Source organism: Leuciscus leuciscus (assembly GCF_965113295.1).
Source record: "Leuciscus leuciscus genome assembly, chromosome: 19".
Lineage (NCBI taxonomy): Eukaryota > Metazoa > Chordata > Actinopteri > Cypriniformes > Leuciscidae > Leuciscus > Leuciscus leuciscus.
Genome location: NC_138743.1, coordinates 1494545 through 1512368, shown reverse-complemented (window position 1 = coordinate 1512368; position 17824 = coordinate 1494545). Strand labels below are relative to the sequence as shown.

Here is a 17824-nt window from a genome sequence, read left to right as displayed (position 1 = left end):
ATATTACAGAACTCAAATACATATGCCTGCAGAGACTCATAATAAACGTTTACATCTCATAAAACTATGAATCTTCCCAGTGCAGTTTTAGGACACAACACGACACAATCAAAATCATCATCATCATAAACAACAGCATAAGCTGCGGATGCTGGACGAAGCTCCGTGTGAAGCTTCAGAGCTGTGATGTGTGTTTACATTTGAGTTTTCATAAACAATAATAACTGGTGATAATACTCCACAATATCCAATGACCCACTCCAACTCCATTCAGATGTTTCAAAACTCTTTCATATTGTCACAATATCATATTCCAACAGTGCGAAGCTGAAAGATCAGAAAATCAATTCACAAACTTTCACACGGAGGTGATGATGTGAAGTCAATACATACAGGAGGAAAAATAACGTATAATGGCTTATAAAAACACCTCAACAACATCTGATGGAGACGCTGAGAGACTGAGACGCCGTTCTCATCTCAAACACCCGTTAGAAACACAGATCAGGGTCACTGAGCTTCTGGCTCTCACTAAAGCTTTAAAGCCTTAAATATCACTTTTCTATATGCATTCTGCTTTCAAACATCAGATTTTACTACATCAAACGACTATTCAGGAGGAATTTAGGACTATTCTTTGTGAATTATATCATCTAAACCAAGGGTTTTCAAATGTTTTGGTGCCACGGACCCAAAGTTATGATTTCTTCTGTGAAGGACCCTTTCCTCACTAATATCATAATGATAATGTGCAATAATAATAATATGTATTTTGTTTAACCCTCTGGTGTTCCTTGCATTGTTTTATTTCATTGAAGTGAAAATTCTATATTTTTGTTCGATAATGTTTTTTATTTATTTAATATTTTGTATTTTTAGGGGATTTTATGGTACCAAATTATATTTCTGCAGTAGTGTTTATACATTTATTGAGTTTTTGAGCATAGACGTTTCAAACTTAAACTGTCATAAATTATGATTATCGTTGAAGTGAATAAAGTTTATTTAAAAAAATAATAATTATAGAAGTTAAAATTGTTATGAAAAATGCACACTAAAAATAGAATTTTTTATATAAAATAAACATTTTGCTCTAAAACTGCAAGAAAATCAAAGCCATAAACCTAAACAAGTTGTGTTCCACATTTGAGGCTGATATCTCAGTAAATGACCTTTCAGTGAGAGTGTGTTCGGCTGCAGTACCAAACGCTTCCACTAGAGGAAACTCTCTCATTCATTTCCAATGCGTCATTACTGACCGTGAGGAGCACAAGAGTGACTATTGTTTACAGGACCATTAAACCTGTTCCAATCATGTCCATGGTTTATTTGTGTGTTCACAGCAAATGCCAAAACCTTTACCAAGTTTCGTACCATTCCGGTGAAGTAAAAAATTCTAAAAACAAACAAAATGTAACATTTCTCTGTCAAAAAGACCGAAGAGCACCAGAGGGTTAAAGATATTTCTACAGTAAAAAACTTTTAGAAATTAAATATTTACATATCTGTATAATTTTTCTTCTGTATTTTAAGATGAAGAGAAACATAAAATATAACAAAGTATACTAATAATTAATCTCATGATTACAGACCAGTCTTTAGAAAACAGAATAAGATGTAATGTAAAATTCTGTACATTTAATTTTTTTTATTTGCATATTTAAAAAAAAAACTATTAAAATCTAAACTTTTTTTAGGATCCCCATGTCGGAATTTTTAAACATTTTCAATATAAAATAGTAAATTTGATATATTTTTAGTGTCTGTTCTGAAATTCTATATTCTTGCGTGTGATAAAAGACATTAAATAGCCTAATGCATTTAAATGTTGTGCAAGATGGTTTAATATTTCATATTTCAAGCGTCTGGTTGTGACAACATGCCTCGGTTATAAAGTGAACTGTGTTTTGTGTGCAGGAACAGTGTAAATGTTCAGCATCTGCATCTGAGACTTTCATTTTTGTGACTGAACAGAAACTTGCATAAATAAATAAATAATGTCTAGTTATAATGTAAATTCCTCCAGGAACAGGCAGAAAGATTTTCCGCAATGCGTTTCACCGACACAGATGTAAAATAGCTTTCTTTATTATTTTTTTCATCATTAGTTGCAAGAATGACACAAAAAATGATGGTAAATCCAAAGAAATACAGTGAAAGGAAGCATTATTGGATATAAGTGTGTAGAATGACTGAAGTGATCATTACAGGACATCAGATCAGGGTCAAAGCCTCAAGGTCTCTCGCTTCTAATCATCATCTCGTGGTTTAACACACCATAAACACACACACACTGTCAGGAGCAGTGAGTGATCTGCAGTCACAAAGCCCTTCTGAAGCTCCAGTGTGAAGCACTAGAACACTGAGAGTTTAAACACGGGATCATTCTCCGATCACATCCTGCTAACAGGGAACGCGCTTCCAGTGACGTCAATATAACGTTCCTTCATAGTCATAACGTCGGCACAAAAATGGCATGTATAATCTTTTTTTTTTTTTATGTTTGAATATTCAAATGTAACGTTCGTATAATGTTATAAAGTGACAACATGTTTTATCTAACATTCCAAAAAAACAACAAAAAAAAACATTTAGAAAGTGGATGTTTTTAACGTTCTTCAGAAATAATGTTTTCTTAACGTCAGCAAAACGTTCTTGGAACATATCTTTTGTTAGTCTAAACTAGTGCTGGGAAACTAATAATCGCGATTCATCGCATCCAAAATATATGTATAATTATTTTGTATAAATAAATACACATACATATAAGTTTTTAGATATTTGCATGTGTATACTGTATCTATATACTTTATATTATATATATAAATATTTTATATATAAATTACACATTTTTCTTACATATATACATGCATGTGTGTGTATTTATATACAAAATTATTATACACAGCACACACACATACTGTATATTATGTAAACACAAACTTCTATTTTGGATGTGATTAATGGTTGCCCGGCGCTAGTTTAAACGTAATCCAACTTTACTTTATCAAATGTATTTTATCAAGGCATTCAAGCTGGGCGATATATTTATCCCGATATTTTTCAGACAATATTCAATATACAAATGTAGTTAAAATCAACGCTTATGTTTCTCACCAAACGGACACGAAGAACATTATTCATTTCTATGCACCAACAATAACAGCAATATTCACTTACATTTACTAAATAATTTTAATGCATGAAAAATGCCACACAATGACTTTAGTGATTTTTAGACGAACTGATAAATCAGTTTATTGAAATGAACAGTTTGAAGTGAATCACACGCAAACACCAAATAAAAAAGTGCTTTAAAATCATTTCAATATGTTGCTTCACCAGCAAAATCATCGCAAATAGTTTCCGAGTGTTCAATAAATCGCCCAGCTCTAAAAAGCGAAAAACTCTTATTTTGTCGTTTTGACAAACGTTATGAAAAATGTTTATTCCAGTAAAATTAAAAGAACGTTCATTCAGAGTTATCCGACCTTTCATAATGCTCTCAAAACATTAGCACAAAAAAACATTATTAATAAATACCGTTTTTTTTTTTTCTCGGTATCATTTTATTTGGACGTTCGTCTAAAGTTTTTAAATGTTACTAGTTGTTTTAAAACGTTCAGAGAACATTCAAAAGTAACATTCTCACAATGTTTGCGAAATGGAATGTTCGCTTAAAGTTCGCATAACTAAGAAAAAACGATTTTAAAACGTTCTTAGAACTTTCCGAAATAACCAACCCGATCTCACGGCGATTCGTACGAATTTTTACGAGGTGGGATAATTCACACGAATTCACCAACACGATCTCATGAAAGTGCGTATCTATAGCACGAATTTTATTTCTCGTGCCATTTATACGGCAAAAATAGTTTTTGCGTGCAAATGATATGCACTGCAAATCCCTTGGGTAGGATTAGGGGTGTGGAGTGCGTGCGTATTACACGCCATAAAGTGCGTATCATATGCACGCGAAAACTATTTTTGGCGCAAATGATACGAGAAATATAATTCGTACAAATTAGCCACCTTTTATTCACTCTACGAATAGGTCGCGAGATAGCGTTGAAATAACGTTAACTCAATGGTAATGTGAGAAGAACGTATTTATGTTAGCTAGAATTACACACATGACTATAACACAAGCTCTTGTGTATTGAAACAAGCTTTAGCCCTTAATTAATATCATTTGTATAGGTTTGTTTTATTGTAGAACATCACACAGGAACAAAGACTCAGTCAACACTTTGATTCAGTTTGTCCTCTAAAACATTTCATTCTGAAGTCCTGTAATGAGCGTCAGTCAGTGAATCTTTTCCATCATTTCCTCACCTATGGGACACTGCAATCCCAGCACATATATGTGACGCGCTCCAGTAAAACCAGTGGGATCATCTTCATTATTAACCAGCTCCTGCTATATAAGGTTGTAGGGGCTCCTGGAATGAAACTGTACTGTACATTCTGGTACAGGACTTCATTAAGCTCTTGTTGTTTGTCACTAATGTAATGCAACAATGCTGCAGAATATTACATGCTTGCATTATGATCAGGCTACTGAGTTACGAATACATTTCTGTGGCAATTCAAGTAGTTGAAATGAGAGGCTTTCATAATCAACCTCGATTCAGTTTCCGACACTTGACCTTTCCGGCAATCTAGAAACATTATACTATTATAGTAACATTATACTGCTCAAATGTTTGGAATAATGAAGATTTTTTTATTTTATGTTTCACTGATTCCAGTCTCTTCTGCTCACCAAATCTGAAAAATAAAAGATGAAAAATACAGTAGAATTTGTGAAATATTATTCCAGTGTGAATCAGCTGTTGTCTATGTGAATATATAGTGAAGTGTAATTTATTCCTGTGATCAAAGCTGAATTTTCAGCATCATTACTCCAGTCTTCAGTGTCACATGATCCTTCACAAATCATTCTAATATGATGATTTGATGCTCATACATTATCATTCAAAAGTTTGGGGTCTGTAAAATTCAGCAAGGACGCATTAAATTTATCAAAAGCGACAGTAATATTTCTATTAATCAAAGAATCCTGAAAAAAAAATGAACAAACATATAAATCCGCACTGTTTTCAACATTGATGATAATCATAAATGTTTCTTGAGCATCAAATCATCCTATTAGAATGATTTCTGACATGACATTTAAAAATCTTAATTATTCCAAACTTGCATTTTTAATACACAAGCGTGCATTTTAACTTCACACCGGTTTTGCAGGGCGACGGTCACATATATGATTTTTCAGAACAGCATTTTTAATGTTTGAATAGATGTTGTGCTTCCTTTGACTCGTACATAAAACATCTCATATAAATTTCAATGAACAGAGCTTCTTTACATATACAAGTACAGTTACCAAACCAGCAAAGTCGGCATTTTTCTGCCCACTTCGGATATTTTCAGCAATGCAAGGGAGACGACGAGAAATAAAGACAGTAAAATTTGGAACATTTCAACGAAAATAAGAAGAAGAAACGAGACACAGCTTCTTGTCAAAACATTTTCATATTGTCTTTTTTTTTCTTTTTCTTTTTTACAACACCGTTTTTAAAAAGCGGCCGGTCGAGCGCTCAGGTAGATACCGCCACTGTTTTCACAGTTTGTGTGTAAAAGCTGAAACACATTCTGGATTGAGTAATAAAATATTATTATACTTATGAATATTTCATTTTTTTCTCTCAGAATGCACATTGTTCGGTATATAAATGGCATGAGGAGGGCCTGTCCGTTCCAAGGCCGTTTGCGTTTCGTAATCGATGGAGAGACATTCAGCGAACACCTGCGTCGTCCAGTCAGAAATGAGTATTAAATAGCCCATCAGATGTTAGAAACATTGACGTTTGGTGTCGATGGCCAGGCTAACGGATCGGTTTTTAACCTGAAGGCACTTCTGTTTTAATGGCAGAAATTCTGTCACTCAACTGGTACTGGGAACGGCGACAAACCAGAGTCTTTCACCGTCACGGACGCCCATAATCGCACGAAACGAAACGTCGTCCATCTTGCGCTTGGGAAAGTGAGCACAGTGTTTGTGAAATCAGGCTGCTACTGGAGTCGGGGGATAAACGCTCTTTTATTGGCGTTTTAAAGCACCGAGCCGAACGAAACCAAAGAAGAGATGTGAGAAAAGGTTCTGTTGATTGTACTCCAAATCACCAAAAAACAAAACAAAAAAAACATACCAAGATGAAAAACGGGAGAATCGTGAACGAAAGGGAATTGTGTGTGAAACACTTCTTGATTCGTGAAACTGGTTTTGCTTCCCTTTCGGTTTAATCCATACATCCAGATGGCGAAGTAGTCGTTGTGCTTTTCAGACCGTGTTCAAATCCTCCAGGCATTTCTGAAGCTCAGCGGAAAATGTATATATTTTTTGTTAGCATATTGTCGCTATCGGGCGGAAACCTCGTATCTCCAAAACAGCTGCTTTTCAGGAAATGGAAAAATCACTGTAATATTTAAACAAGTAAACACTGATGTTGTGGTTTTAGACACTTGCATGTGTCATTACATTATTAACATTTGACCAAAATCAAGCTCAAATGAAGTTTTTGACCAGCGAATGTCGGACATTTCGTCATTAGAACGGCTGCATCTGAGCCAATAAGTGGTACAAATGACATTTTATAAGTTTACTGTAGCTATATGTGGGCACTAAGTTTTTTCTGTCATTTGGCCAAAATCTCATGTTATTGAAGATGAAGGTTATTTAAGACAGGATTGACTGTGACTCGACGACAAACACACTCTTCTCCGCTCCTCAAATACATAAAACATCAGCGTTTATATATATATATATAGTGTTTCTTCAGTGAAGAAAACGCTGTACTTATTCAAACAAACAGTCTTTATTTACCATTGCATTGCAAACAAGCAGAGAAGCTCCACTTCATTCATGACAGAGGTGGGCGGAGTTATGAAGTTTGATTGACAGTTTGAGGAGCCAATGGAATTACACACTTCACTCACAAGCTCTTTTTAATAATTTTCATTGGTTAAATATTTGCAAAACCCACAGTTGGCGACTGATAGTAGGCCTAATGATTTATGAAAAATAGAAAAATTACAAAATATGGAGATTGAGGTTTCCGACCGCGACAAAATATTTATCACTTTTCTGTTTAGGTTTGTGGTTGTTTTATGGTGTTATTCCCGGTCTTGTGGCTTCTCAGCAATCCGAAAGCATAAATCTTTGGTGATAAAATATTACGGGACGCATCTCGAGTCTCTTCTCATGTGGAGCGTCACCTCTGACGAAAGAATATGGTAAAAAACAGTGTGACGCTCAATGGCCATATACTGGAGACAGTGTGTGGAGCCGCTCCTCTGATAGCTGTGGGAAAACACACAGAGAAAGAGGTAAATATTAACCAGAGAACTATATCAAAACTCACTGACATGTCAAAACAACCAGAGGACCACTGAAAATGGGTCAAATTCAAAATTAATTTAGACACTGGCATTAACATGTGTTTAGACACTGGCGTTAACGTGTGTTTAGACACTGGCATTAACATGTGTTTAGACACTGGCGTTAACGTGTGTTTAGACACTGGCATTAACATGTCTTTAGACACTGGCATTAACGTGTTTAGACACTGGCATTAACATGTCTTTAGACACTGGCATTAACGTGTTTATACACTGGCATTAACATGTCTTTAGACACTGGAATTAACGTGTTTAGACACTGGCATTAACGTGTGTTTAGACACTGGCATTAACGTGTGTTTAGACACTGGCATTAACGTGTGTTTAGACACTGGCATTAACGTGTGTTTAGACACTGGCATTAACGTGTGTTTAGACACTGGCATTAACGTGTGTTTAGACACTGGCATTAACATGTCTTTAGACACTGGCATTAACGTGTGTTTAGACACTGGCATTAACATGTCTTTAGACACTGGCATTAACGTGTTTAGACACTGGCATTAACATGTGTTTAGACACTGGCATTAACGTGTGTTTAGACACTGGCATTAACATGTCTTTAGACACTGGCATTAACGTGTTTAGACACTGGCATTAACATGTCTTTAGACACTGGCATTAACGTGTTTAGACACTGGCATTAACATGTCTTTAGACACTGGCATTAACATGTCTTTAGACACTGGCATTAACGTGTTTAGACACTGGCATTAACGTGTTTAGACACTGGCATTAACGTGTGTTTAGACACTGGCATTAACGTGTGTTTAGACACTGGCATTAACATGTGTTTAGACACTGGCATTAACGTGTTTAGACATTGGCATTAACATGTGTTTAGACACTGGCATTAACATGTGTTTAGACACTGGCATTAACGTGTCTTTAGACACTGGCATTAACGTGTTTAGACACTGGCATTAACATGTCTTTAGACACTGGCATTAACGTGTTTAGACACTGGCATTAACGTGTGTTTAGACACTGGCATTAACGTGTTTAGACACTGGCATTAACGTGTGTTTAGACACTGGCGTTAACGTGTGTTTAGACACTGGCATCAACATGTGTTTAGATACTGGCCACTGGCATCAACATGTGTTTAGACACTGGCAATAACGTGTGTTTAGACACTGGCATTAACATGTTTAGACACTGGCATTAACATGTGTTTAGACACTGACATTAACGTGTTTAGACACTGGCATCAACGTGTGTTTAGACACTGGCATCAACATGTGTTTAGACACTGGCATCAACGTGTGTTTAGACACTGGCATCAACATGTGTTTAGACACTGGCATTAACGTGTGTTTAGACACTGGCATTAACATGTTTAGACACTGGCATTAACATGTGTTTAGACACTGGCATTAACGTGTGTTTAGACACCTGCATTAACAAGTTTAGACACTGGCGTTAACATGTGTTTAGACACTGGCATTAACGTGTGTTTAGACACTGGCATCAACGTGTGTTTAGACACTGGCATTAACATGTGTTTAGACACTGGCATTAACGTGTTTAGACACTGGCGTTAACGTGTGTTTAGACACTGGCATCAACGTGTGTTTAGACACTGGCATCAACGTGTGTTTAGACACTGGCATTAACGTGTGTTTAGACACTGGCATTAACATGTGTTTAGACACTGGCATCAACATGTGTTTAGACACTGGCATTAACGTGTGTTTAGACACTGGCATTAACATGTTTAGACACTGGCATCATCATGTGATTAGACACTGGCCACTGGCATCAACATGTCTTTAGAAACTGGCATTAACGTGTGTTTAGACACTGGCATTAACGTGTTTAGACACTGGCATCAACATGTGTTTAGACACTGGCATCAACGTGTGTTTAGACACTGGCATCAACGTGTGTTTATACACTGGCATTAACGTGTGTTTAGACACTGGCATTAACATGTGTTTAGACACTGGCATCAACGTGTGTTTAGACACTGGCATCAACGTGTGTTTAGACACTGGCATTAACGTGTGTTTAGACACTGGCATTAACATGTGTTTAGACACTGGCATCAACATGTGTTTAGACACTGGCATTAACGTGTGTTTAGACACTGGCATTAACATGTTTAGACACTGGCATCATCATGTGATTAGACACTGGCCACTGGCATCAACATGTCTTTAGAAACTGGCATTAACGTGTGTTTAGACACTGGCATTAACATGTGTTTAGACACTGGCATTAACATGTGTTTAGACACTGGCATTAACATGTGTTTAGACACTGGCATTAACATGTGTTTAGACACTGGCATTAACGTGTTTAGACACTGGCATCAATGTGTATTTAGACACTGGCATCAACATGTGTTTAGACACTGGCATCAACGTGTGTTTAGACACTGGCATCAACATGTGTTTAGACACTGGCATTAACGTGTGTTTAGACACTGGCATTAACATGTTTAGACACTGGCATTAACATGTGTTTAGACACTGGCATTAACATGTGTTTAGACACTGGCGTTAACTCGTGTTTAGACAATGGCATTAATGTGTCTTTAGACACTGGCATCAACATGTGTTTAGACACTGGCATTAACGTGTGTTTAGACACTGGCATTAAAATGTGTTTAGACACTGGCATTAACGTGTGTTTAGACACTGGCATCAACATGTGTTTAGACACTGGCATTAACGTGTGTTTAGACACTGGCATTAACATGTTTAGACACTGGCATTAACATGTGTTTAGACACTGGCATTAACATGTGTTTAGACACTGGCGTTAACGTGTGTTTAGAAAATGGTATTAATGTGTCTTTAGACACTGGCATCAACATGTGTTTAGACACTGGCATTAACGTGTGTTTAGACACTGGCATTAAAATGTGTTTAGACACTGGCATTAACGTGTGTTTAGACACCTGCATTAACGTGTTTAGACACCTGCATTAACGTGTTTAGACACTGGCGTTAACATGTGTTTAGACACTGGCGTTAACGTGTTTAGACACTGGCATTAACGTGTGTTTAGACACTGGCATCAACGTGTGTTTAGACACTGGCATTAACGTGTTTAGACACTGGCATTAACACGTTTAGACACTGTTATTAACGTGTTTAGACACTGGCATTAACGTGTGTTTAGACACCTGCATTAACGTGTGTTTAGACACTGGCATTAACGTGTTTAGACACTGGCATCAACGTGTGTTTAGACACTGGAATTAACATGTGTTTAGACACTGGCATTAACACGTTTAGACACTGGCATTAACGTGTGTTTAGACACTGGCATTAACATGTGTTTAGACACTGGCATTAACACGTTTAGACACTGGCATTAACATGTGTTTAGACACTGGCATTAACGTGTGTTTAGACACCTGCATTAACGTGTGTTTAGACACCTGCATTAACGTGTGTTTAGACACTGGCATTAACGTGTTTAGACACTGGCGTTAACATGTGTTTAGACACTGGCGTTAACATGTGTATAGACACCTGCATTAACGTGTGTTTAGACACCTGCATTAACGTGTTTAGACACTGGCGTTAACATGTGTTTAGACACTGGCATTAACGTGTGTTTAGACACTGGCATCAACGTGTGTTTAGACACTGGCATTAACATGTGTTTAGACTCTGGCATCAACGTGTGTTTAGACACTGGCATTAACGCGTTTAGACACTGGCGTTAACATGTGTTTAGACACTGGCATCAACATGTGTGTAGACACTGGCATTAACGTGTGTAGACACTGGCATTAACGTGTGCGTAGACACTGGCATCAACGTGTGTAGACACTGGCATCAACATGTGTGTAGACACTGGCATTAACATATTTAGACACTGGCATTAACGTGTGTTTAGACATGTGTTTAGACACTGGCATTAACGTGTTTAGACACTGGCATCAACATGTGTGTAGACACTGGCATTAACGTATTTAGACACTGGCATTAACGCATTTAGACACTGGCATTAACGTGTGTTTTGCGATTTCTTGAGCACGTTAAGAGTCAGGTGTAAATGCACTAAACACACATGGTTATCACTGAAAACACTGAGTTGAGGAATCATTCACTAGCGAGTTAAGATCATTAAAATCCTTCTCATGTTTTTCATACTTACGGCTGGTCATAAATGTCTAAACTGTATCTCTGTGATTCACAAGCATCCTCCAGTGCATACGACTGCAGTGTTTTATCATCCTCCAGATTCCCACGAAGCTTGTATTTATGACACAAACACACACACCTCATGCAGATAACGATACGAAACATCTCTAACTGTCACGTAACTTTTGATAATAATGGAAAACCTGTTATATTCAGCCTAATAATAATGATTAACACATAACTTCACTCGATGATTACAGCCCTTGTCTGGCTCCAGAAGGAAGGCTTTCCATTTGCTGACATATTTTCATTTTCGCTCTCACCATCAGTCTTGTCAATTCCAGCCCATTACCTGCACTCATTTCTGTTTTTCTCGCTGTGTGTTCTAGTGTAATTACTGAGCACTCTTGGACAACACTGTGTTTGCTGCTACACACGTAATCATGACCTGGTTACCATAGAGATGCATGATAGATACATACGATTGGACGGAGGGTCAGGACACTCCCCCTCCTCCAGCGTGACATCATCAATGGCAATATCCCCCTCGATCCCGGGACCGCGAATGCCCTCGAATATCACCTGTGTGATGGAAATAAAACAAACAAATGCTTCCATCAAGAGCCTCGACAACATCTTTTCAGGATGTGATGTTAACATATTTACACAAATCCATAATGCATTCTATATATACAGTCAAACCAAAAACTATTCAGACAACAGATATCATTTTTTATATATATTTTTTTTACTAGAGGGTGCAGGACACTATAGTGCATTTATGTAAGTGAGGATAGACTCTGACATATTATACCTAAAAATTCTTCATACAGTGACTACCAGTAATATTTATAACAAATTTGGGAGTAAAAATGATTGGGACACTTTGAGCTGATCATGTTTTGCTGAAGTGTTTTGTCTTTAATTGCTAATGCTCTTTTTACACACAGACTGAACAAAATGAAGCATTGCTTGGTGATTGGTTGAGCTAAACTGGTATTATCTAATTGTGTAGTTAAATTTAACAGCTGACAGATATTCAACATAATTCATGTGTGAGACAGTCTAACAGAAGGACGGACAAAACCAGTCAAATATCAACTGAGTTCTGCTCATATTTTATCACCATTTTCTAAACTATAGCGAATAAACTGTGATAATGTGAGAAATGTTGAAGGTGTCTGAATACATTTTGCTTTGACTGTATAAACTGAATAAATGTTAGCTGTACATTTCCCTCACCTGGAAGGATGAAACCGGATGGATAGTGATTTTGGCTTGTCTCCATCGGTCCCCTTGGTTCCCGCTGAGGGACCACACCGGCCCCGTGTCTGAAGTCGACTGACCTTTCTGCTTCACGAACGCATTCAGAGAGCCTGCGGGAACAACACAATCATTTCATTTAACAGCGCAGCTCCTCCGACAGAAGAACTCAAGGCTGTTACGCTGCTGGAGAACCAATCAATCCAGTTAGAAACACATGATGTCAATCAAAACTAACTTTATCTGGACAGTTACTTTACTCTAGATCTGCTGTAAAGCCTGAACAATCTCTGTTACTGTAATCTCCTATTATCACTGTAAAGCTGCTTTGAAACAGTCTTTATTGTTGAAAGCGCTGTATAAATGAAGGAGACTTGACTTGACAAACAGATTGGAAGTGAATTCTTCACAATTCCACATATTCTTCTAGTTGAGGCTGTAGGTTATTCAGTTAGAAATAGCGTCTGCTTTATGTACTTTGGCAAAAGGTATGATGAAACATTAAGGCAAGACTGTTTTGAGGTTTATTTTTCTTCCATAACATCAGAAAAGTGGAAAGAAAACATCCAAAATACTATTGCATTTGATCTATTTGCGTCAGTAGATTTCAGTCTCTTTAAAGACAGTGAGTTTGAGTCAGAAATCTCCACTTGTGCAGCTTTACACACACCAAACTTTACAGCTTTATTCATATCTATATTCTGACATTTTATTCCTAAAAACATGGTGAAAATGTATTTGACTTAAGAAACTCTAGTTTTAGTAAATTGTAGCCCTATTGTACTAATTCATCCCCTCTTTTTGATTTAAGGGAACAAATGATAATATCATGCACACAATTTAGTAAAACAAGGGAAAGAATTATTATTTTGTGCTAATGATTTAGTAAAAAGAGGAAACGCATTATTATATCATACGCATGATTTAGTAAAAAGAGGGAACGACTTATAACTTAATCACTATTTAGTAAAATGAGCTAACGAATTATTATACTTTAATTAAAATGAGGGAACAAATTAGCAAAACGTGCTGACGTTTTAGTAAGTTCATTTGTTAATGTGTTCATTCACAAAGAATGCAAATTAAACATACAAAAATAAGTGAATACATATTAAACTACTGTTGACAGTATTTTCTGATTTATGATAAAAGCAACAACATTTTTTTTTTATGGTTTTAGTTTTAGTTAACTATAATAACCCTGCACCCATCTAGCAATAATGAAGGTGGATTTGAACACATGTGTGACAACATGCCCCGACACAGGGGTCAAAGTGTCTTCAATAAACAGTTTTTTGATGGTCAACAACCGGTTTGAGCGTACGACAGAATCATGACATCTGAGAGGAACTCGCGTCCATATCGGTATCGGCCGATATATGTTCATTTTTAATGTTATCGTTATCGGCCCAATAAGAAAATTTGTCTGATATATTAAAGCCGATAAATAATGTATGATTTCCTTCAGCTGAGACACTTCAGATGCGACTGTTCAACATGATGGTTTTGAATTGCTTGAAATATGATTGGAATCACTTCAAAAATGATAATACAGTAAAGTGCAACATGTGCAGTGCAGGTCTGTCATATCGGCTACATAAATGTATTATAAGAATATTATAATTGTGTGTTTGGGACGTGGCTTTTAATGGTGAGACTTTTGCTTTGTAATCAGGTTCTCAAAAATGATATAAAAATTTGGATTTAGATTTATCAGCCAATATATCGGTTATCGGCTTTCAAATATAAAGAATCATCGGTTAGCGGTAATTTTCATCATTTTCATATCGGTGCATCTCTGCATCGGAGGTTTCTGCAGGAACCCGTCAGTTTCAGTGATAAAGCGAGAGAGTTTTACTGATATCTCTTCAGTTCTTCTGTGTTTTAGCTTCAGGAATGCGTGTGCATGAGGAGGTCGTCTTCATCTTACCGATGTGCTTGCCGTACATGTGATAGTAGAAGCTGAAGCAATACGCCGGTGGGCTGGTGATGCTGTAGGGGTTCTTCGGCGCGACGTTAAACGCAGGACTCAGTAATCGAGCCGTGTCGCCCTCTTTACGAGGTCTCGAGGTCTCGATGTACATGTAGAAACCTGGTGATGACACAACAAGATACATCTATATATCACAATTAACCTCTGATTTAACACAAGCCTCAGGTGGCAAAACAGCAGCTATGTACTTGACTATTATATATGACTAATATATAATAAACTATGATATAGTCGCTGTCGGGGGGAAACCTCCTATCTCCAAAACTGCAGCTTTTCAAGAAATGGAAAAAAACACTGTATTTTAAATAATTAAACACTGTAAACTACTGACATATGTGACTAACACACTCTTCTCCGCTCCTCAAATACATAAAACATTACCCTTTATAAATATAGTGTTTCTTGAGTGAAGAAAACGCTGTACTTATTCAAACAAACACTCTTTATTTACCATTGCATTGCAAACAAGCAGAGAAGCTTCACTTCATTCATGACAGAGGTGGGCGGAGTTATGAAGTTTGATTGACAGTTTGAGGAGCCAATGGAGTTACACAAGCTCTTTTTAATTCTTTTCATTGGTTAAATATTTGCAAAACCCACAGACAGACGTAAAGGGTGACTGATACTAATGATTTTTGACAAAAAAATACAATTTGCGAAATAAGGAGATATGAGGTTTCTGCCTGACAGCGACGATATATAAATAAATAATATAATAATTAAATATATAAAAATAAAATAGTATTATTATACAAAAAATTATTTCAATAAAAATAATAATAGATTTATTTAAATTCAAAATAGCTTTATTGGCTGAGAATAAAGAAATCATGAATATAGAAGGGACTATTTGTTTTTAATGACCCAATATGAGGAAAGTTTTCATAATTTTATATAATTTAAATGCTAGGCATTTATCTGACAAAATTATTTGGTCAAAAAAGGCTAAGTGCAGCAACAGGTTTCATTTAACTATGCAAATAGGAAAATAACCATACATAATCATTTATTAATATTTAGTTGTTTTTGAATGTGTTCATAATTAAAAAATAATGTTGCACAATTTGTCATGTTTCATTGTGTTTTCACAAATAAAAAAAATTGACTCCAATCACAACTACGCAATATGATTACAAAATCTTTGACGCATTTACAAACAATATCTGAATGTCAATATTCCTCTTGTAATGTGTGCCACGTTCAGCAGGCGCTGTTCTTCAGAGCGTCTCACTGAGAGTCGGGCTGTGAAAAACCCTCCAGCCGAAATCAAACAGAATCTCCTCTCATGAATTTGATGAGCAATAATTAAAGTCTCTGTTGGACTCTTGATGTTAATAAAACGCCGGACAGTTTGGAAGCATCAGGGTGATTAAAGCAAATGTATTATTTACACGGGGACCGGAGAGGACGTGTTAACCGGCGCTCGGTCCCTCCACGGTGTCACGGCATCAAGTAAAAATACATTTTAATAAAAATAAAAGGAGCTCATCCCGATTCATCCGCATCCGGCACTGGCATGCATTGTCTCAGTTTGGGAATAGACAACCTCATTTGAAAAGCCAAATTTCGTCTGAATGAAATCACTGCGAGTGGTAATTGGAACTCGGGCGGATATGAATGAAATTCAAGATAACTTCAGGAATCAACATGAGGATTTCGGCACGAGTCTCTCGGGGGGGATATTTCAGAAGTTTCCTTCCGGAAAGAAGATAAGCTTCTTATGACAAAATGACGACTTCATAAAGGATTGAGGGACCGTTGTACGGACGGGACGGTTACCTACACAGTAAATGTTACACAGTAATTTTTTTAACCCAACCGTTGGGTTACACATATTGGGTCACTATGTTGGGTCATTTTTTAAATCGATGGGTAATTCGATTTAAATTTTAGCCATCTGTATATTATATTCAGTACATATCTAGCTGTAAATTCTGTTCACAGTAATAGTTATCTGTATATTATATTCATAGGACAAATCTATCTGTAAATTTTTGTTTATAATAGTATTCAACTCTATATTTATTCAGTACATATCCATGTTCTGCACTTATGGAACCACTGTATATCCTGCACTTGCTGCTATTGCACTTCTGGTTAGACCTAAACTGCATTTCGTTGCCTTGTACCTGTACTTGTGTAATGACAATAAAGTTGAATCTAATCTAATCTAATCTAATCTAATCTAATCTAATCTAATCTAATCTAATTTCTAGTAATAACCCGGTTGTTGGGTTAAATACGTGTGTTGTATGTACACTTGTGTATTTTGTATTTATGTACACAATTATGTATATTTACATTAAATTCTAGACTCCCCAATATTTAGTTAGTAATTAAAAAAATATATTTGTTGAGACATATTTATTGTCTTATACAAATAAACAATCTGTATTTGAAAACAAAGTGTATTTATTTATTAAAATAATGTCATAAATAAAAAATAAATGGTTAACTTATCTGTTGGGTTACTTTTAACCCAACTGGTTTTAACCCAATGCACTGAGTTAAAGTAATCCACAGTTGGGAAGGTGTTATTCCAGCCCATAGTTGGGTTATTTTTAAGCACACATTATTAAGTGAGTACCCTGCTTTGAGCCGGCCCGGTCCCCGCTGGGACCCGTGTTCGGGGTGTATTTGGTGTCGCGGGTCGCGGCGCTGTGTCTCATCCAATCAAAGTCGTCGTTCTTGTCCTGAGTGAACATGCAAATGGGCTCCTCTTCAAAGCTGCAGTGAAACTCTCCTGGAGAAGAAAGAAGAGCAGGGTTAGTTCATGCAAACGTGAAATCCCGTCATCATTTACTCGTCCGCGTGCGTCCCAAACACATAGAAACACATATGGACTTCATTCTGTGCAACTGCAAGAATCTTTGAACTGCTAATAATGAAAGTGAACAGAGCTGTTGTGGATGATTATCAGTCGCACACTTGGGTCTGTTTCTATGGATAAAAAAAATAAAAAATAAAAAAGGTAATTGCGACTTTTATCTATATTTTAACA

General features: G+C 36.5%; 1 protein-coding gene across 3 annotated transcripts in view; it reads right to left on the bottom strand.

The window, feature by feature from the left end:
- Window positions 1–2085: 2085 nt before the first annotated feature.
- LOC309481994 (MAM domain-containing glycosylphosphatidylinositol anchor protein 2) overlaps window positions 2086–17824 on the bottom strand; it is a 201012-nt gene continuing 185273 nt past the window's right edge. For 2 of the 3 annotated variants that reach the window (XM_082147152.1, XM_082147154.1), the window contains exons 13-18: window positions 17411–17566; window positions 14761–14922; window positions 12810–12943; window positions 12050–12149; window positions 3529–7366; window positions 2086–3491 (exon numbers count right to left, since the gene is read on the bottom strand). In XM_082147152.1, the coding sequence (XP_082003278.1) occupies window positions 7278–7366; window positions 12050–12149; window positions 12810–12943; window positions 14761–14922; window positions 17411–17566 (641 nt within the window). In that variant the 3' untranslated portion in view covers window positions 2086–3491; window positions 3529–7277. Of the gene's footprint in view, window positions 7367–12049; window positions 12150–12809; window positions 12944–14760; window positions 14923–17410; window positions 17567–17824 lie in introns of all 3 variants that reach the window. The other variant, XM_082147153.1, reaches the window with a different exon arrangement.